We start from the raw sequence: 5541 nt of genomic DNA on the forward strand, positions 1-5541 counted from the left end.
AGAGAGTGAATAAAAAAAAGGAAAGAAAAAAAGATTAATATGAGCTAAAGTGGACATGTATAATTACATGTCACCCTGTCGGCATGCAAAAAATATTTACCCCTTGTGGGTGGTTTTGGTGTGAATCTTGTGTGTTTGGACATTTATTTTACATTTTTGGTACTTTTAAAGCATTGAATGTGAATGCTCTAGCAAACTATTTCATTGTAAGCACTAAAAATTTAAAAAAAGAAAAAACAGAATATTTTCCAAATCAATTTTAAAACAATACAACTTTAATTTTTTTAATAAAAAAATATTATTTATAATTTAAAAATAAAAATAAAAATCCAAAGTGGAAGGGAAAAATTGCAAATGCAAATTGTGCACTACTTGTGTAGTGAGAGAGGATATGGTATATGATTCCGTGGATGAGCTAAACTGTGACACATTGATCCAACGGCCAATATCTTTAGCTTAAATTAACCAGATTTAAGAATATGAGAATACAATACTTAAGAGCAACAGCTTATCTAAATTTTTATACTGATTAGACAATAAACAGTGATATTTAACTTTTACTTAACTATTTTTTCAAATATACTTTTCAACAGATCTTTTACCATTTACTTTAACTCATTTAAATATTATTTCTTCATTCATTTTTTATTTAATATTTATTTTGTTTAATAATTACACGTCTTTCAATAATTTTTTACTCATTACCTGATTATTATAATAAAAAAAATATTTGAAATATGAATAGTAAAAGTTACGTGTTCTTTATTTATAGAAAAACACTATAGCATATCTAATCTAAAAAATGGAGATGGAGAATCTGTCAAGGGGTGAACAGTTTTGCTTTTGCTTAAAAAAAAAAAAAAAAGATATTGGAGACGGAGAATCTATTGGAAATGCTCTGAGAGTTTTGGAATAAAAGAGCCAGACCCGGACCCCTCCAAATGTCTGCCTCTTCTCAATTCTCATCACATCTCATTTCTCATTTCTCAGAAGCAAACAAAGCTCGAGACAAAAGAAAGAGAAAGAGAGAGACAGAGACAGGAGAGAAGCAAGCTTGGTTGTTAGAAAATGTCGGACAGTGAGGAGCACCACTTTGAGTCCAAGGCTGACGCTGGAGCCTCAAAGACTTACCCTCAGCAGGCTGGTACCATTCGCAAGAATGGCTATATTGTCATCAAGAGCAGGCCTTGCAAGGTTTGTCTATCTTTTTTTTCTTGTTTTTGGATTTAATTTTATGAATTCTTATCTGGGTTTATGTTATTTTTCCAAATCTTTGATGGGTTAATTTTAGTTCTTATTGTTATTGGTGCTTTACCAGTTGTTGGGTTTTTGTTTTTTCAGGTTTTTTCTTTTGTTTTGGCTTTAATTTTGTGAATTTTTTTTATCTGGGTTCATGTGATTATTTGTTTTGTTAATAGAAGCTGTGATTTTTGGTTGATTGAAGTTGTCATCATGTGGGCTACCTATTAAAAACTTGATTTTTTTTTGCCCTATTGAAAATTATGAGTAGAAAAGTTGGTAATATAATAGCATATTAAGTAGGGATTGCATATGGGTTTCTGTTTAAGTGATCATTTTTAAAGCTTAGTGGAGATGGCTAAGCTCTACTCCATGTCAGAGATTGGGTAATTGTGAATAAATCTTGAAGATGAAAGGTTTGCATGTGCACATGTGTGATGGTTCATGTCTACTTTTAGGATATAGACGTTTAAAGTATATCACCAATTATAAGCCTCTGGGGTTTTTCAGGTTGTTGAAGTTTCCACTTCAAAAACAGGAAAGCATGGACATGCAAAGTGTCACTTTGTTGGAATCGACATATTTAATGGGAAGAAGCTTGAAGATATTGTTCCTTCATCCCACAACTGTGATGTAAAGCCTATTTCTAATTTTGCTTGATATGTTGGCGTTCTTTTGTGCTGAAGCACATTGGGTTGTTGGTCCTTTTGATTCATTATTTGTTTTTGCAGGTTCCTCATGTTAATCGTACTGACTACCAGTTGATTGATATCTCTGAAGATGGTTTTGTAAGTTTTCTTTTATTAGTTATTACCAATTTTTGGTTTCAGGCAATGCTGTCCTGTGTTTATTAATAGACCATCGATTGATAATAATGATTATAGAGGGAATGGATCGTGTGTATGCAGACAAGACTATGCTTTTTAAATTGAGATTCTTCCACCTGAGTTTTCAATTTTGGCTTGGGTGATGCTAAGAGCCGTCTAGCTCAATTACAACATCCTAGTGCTTCCCAATGAGATGTCTAGGATTCAAATCCCACCTCCCCCAACTATCAAATTATCAAAAAACAAGTTTTGGCTTGGTTGATAATACAAACTAAACAGTGCTTCATTTCCATTTCCCTTTCCATAAGGCACTCAACTAAAAAAAAAAGGCCATTAAGAAGAGAATTCTGTGTTTTATATGGAGAGTTTCAATGTATGTACTTAAGAAAAACTTAGTTTTAGCTTTGTTTCTCTGTTTGCATGGCTACTTGATTTATGGTGTTCTCAGCTAATGTTCTTTTAGTTTGCAATGGAAGATGAGAGAGACCAATGGCTACTTGTTTTTTGTTGTTCTTGAACTGATTAAATATTATCTTAGTTTGCAATGAAAGATGTAGTGCTCTTGCTGATTGTATTTTGTGATATCAACCAATTTAAGTTGGGTGTCATGTAGGTGAGTCTTCTAACTGAGAATGGAAACACCAAGGATGATCTGAGGCTTCCCACTGATGACAGTCTGCTTAGCCAGGTATGTCATTGAGAATGTTTTTTCATTAACCATGTGGTCCGTGCAAATTTGCTTATGCATCAAAATCTTTGGAGACCACTCTGTCTCTGATATATTCTTTATTCATTTGTCTGTATAGACTAAATTTTTTGTCTTTGCTTTCCTCTGTGTAGATTAAAGATGGTTTTGCTGATGGAAAGGACCTTGTGGTGACTGTCATGTCTGCAATGGGAGAGGAGCAGATCTGTGCCCTCAAGGACATCGGCCCCAAAAATTGAACATGATGCTGTAGCAGTAGCTATAGCTATAGCTGATGGAAAATGAAAACTTTTTTTTTAATGAAACATATGGGGATTTTATCTGCTGTATGTGTGAAATAAATTTTATAAGATCGCATTTAGCATATTATAAGTTAGAATTTAGGCCTGTGCTTTAAAATCTTGTCAGCCTCATGATTGTTGAAATAGAAAGAAAATCTGAGGCTGCTGATCCCTCAATCAATGGTGCTTAAGTTTACAGCAGGATGGAATCCATATAAATATGAGTAATAATTATGGTGTCAAAATCTTATTTCTGTTTAAGTTTGTCAAGTTAAGGCCTGTAATATGTCTTTTTACGTGGAAATGCATGTTTTTGTTTTGCTTAGCTTTGCCATACTCCCACCTTTAGTGGCAGCTATGACCAGTTCCGTCTGCTGTGCTTGGCTTCAGTGACATCATCACGCATGCAAATTTTAGTTTTTGGGGAGTGACAGTTGATGTTTTCATGGATTAATACAAGTAATCCAATGAATTTTGCTAAAGCTGGAGTTGGAAATTTTAATTTTTTGGCTTGCATGTCCTTGTCGATGACAACAAATTGACAATTTCAGTTAACGGTGCTTTTGGGGTATTTGTTAAATTAGTTTAGGAAAGTTTTAATGCCATTTTAAAAAATTAGTTTTTTTTTTTCTTATAAAAAGCTTTTAAAAATGGTTCATAAACCCCCGTCCATTAACTTTTTCCAAAATCCTTTCAAAGTTTGGTATGTGAATTCGTACAATAAGTGAGAAAGTTTGGTATGCGAATTCATACGGTTACAATAAGTGAGGATGATAATTAAAAATTCTTCAGTAGAACCAAAGAATTGTATACCAAAGCCTGGAAAAGCCAAGAATGCGTCACTGAAGATTGCTATGATCTGCATAAAGGTTTATCTATGTCAATTTCTTTGTTATTTAAGCCTTTTTCATATACCAGTCTTTTGAAGATTGATTAGGCTTAAGGGTGTATGTTCAGGCAGGCTTATACTAAAGCAAAATTTTGAAACCATCCAAGCATATAATTAAGGTGAATAGGTGTCTCTTAAAATTTGCTCAAGCTTAACAAGGTGGACAAAGTAATTAAAATTCTTGCAATATCTCTCTGGACAACTGGTTGATTCAATCCGTTTTTATTGGTAGAGTTAGAGCTTATCATGGTCCTTGTAGGTGCTATATTTTGACATGCCAATTAGAATTTCTGATTTCCAAATTCATCAGGACAAAGAAATTAGACTCCCAGTCTTTCTGAAATTGGTGGCAAGCATATGCAGTGAATTGCCAAATATAATTGTATTGGGAGTTTGGGACATAGTGATAATACACACATTAGAATATGGAGTTCTCAGTCTTCTGATTAAGCAATAAAGGGCCTAGTTGTGTGAATCGACCATCCTATTCCTCAGCTTAACATTTAGCAGAGAAGGCAGAGACTTATTAGTAGTGTCAAACCTTCTACTTCGGTCTGTCCAATACACTGACTTCATAAAAAGTCGTTAGTCATGCTAAGCCTACTAGTTTTGCTAGTTCTCTAGTAGTTGAGATGGGGAACAACTGATTGATCTTTGTTTTGTTCTGTTCTATAGCTGTGTGTTCAGAATGAAGAGTTTCTCTACCTTAATAGAGACACAGTGCAGTCCACCACCTTGTCTAGGTGTAACTTTGCTGTGAATGGTTGCATGCTTTTTTATTAAGCTGGCTTTGATGTCAATTTGAGTTTGTTTCTTCCAATAACTTCACTCGTTTCCTAATGAAGACCGCTTGAACCTTACAGGAAAATGTGGTCTGATAATATTTTGCCTTTGTAAAACTTTGGCACATTCCAATGGCAACTGAAATGATAAGTATTAACCATATCACTTTCTAGTTTTCGAGGAATTCACTTCATATGCTGTCTGGTAATGCAAAATCAAATGGTTTACTTCCATGGGACATTCTAAATGCTCCAAATGAAAATAAAGATGTGCTAGTAGTCCCCATCCCACTGGGCAATACTGCTACATTCTAGTTCAGACAACCTTTAGTTTTATTTTTGTTTCTTTTGTTGCAAACAATAGGTTTGAACAAGCTACGTCTATTCTATTATGATTCATTCATTAGGTCTTACCGTCAGGCTAACATCTCCGTGCATTTGGTTGGGGCTGAGCTAAAAATTAGATAATTCTTTCAAGTTTTAAATTGTTGTTGGTTGTAGGTTTTGGTTAGTTTAACTAGCAAAGTCTCTTGTCATCTAATAAAAAATTTAGAGTTCAAACTCCACTTACATCAAAAACCGATTGTTGTCTTGGCTTGATGATAAAAAATAATCATCATGGAATGGACACCATATGTTGAAATTCAATCATATTTATAAATAAATAAATAAAAGAAGAAGTAGCTGTTTGTTTTTTTAAGCTTGCTTGTGTCATTTTTCATCCAACAAATAAGCCAACGTCTTTTTTTGTTGGCACACCTAACTATTATTGATCTACACTATTTTAAGGGCAAATCAACAAATAAGTCAGTCTTCT

The 5541-nt window shown here is 33.7% G+C and overlaps 1 protein-coding gene across 1 annotated transcript; it reads left to right on the plus strand.

Moving 5' to 3' along the window:
- The first annotated feature begins 819 nt into the window (after positions 1–819).
- Positions 820–3314, plus strand: LOC142622405 (eukaryotic translation initiation factor 5A-2-like). Its single transcript, XM_075795867.1, has 5 exons — positions 820–1194; positions 1750–1872; positions 1971–2027; positions 2680–2754; positions 2907–3314. Exons 1-5 carry the CDS (start codon positions 1069–1071, stop codon positions 3009–3011), a joined length of 486 nt encoding a protein of 161 aa, XP_075651982.1. The 5' UTR covers positions 820–1068; the 3' UTR covers positions 3012–3314.
- The last annotated feature ends 2227 nt before the right edge of the window (positions 3315–5541 follow it).

This window comes from Castanea sativa, chromosome 1, assembly GCF_040712315.1.
Source record: "Castanea sativa cultivar Marrone di Chiusa Pesio chromosome 1, ASM4071231v1".
Taxonomy (NCBI): domain Eukaryota; kingdom Viridiplantae; phylum Streptophyta; class Magnoliopsida; order Fagales; family Fagaceae; genus Castanea; species Castanea sativa.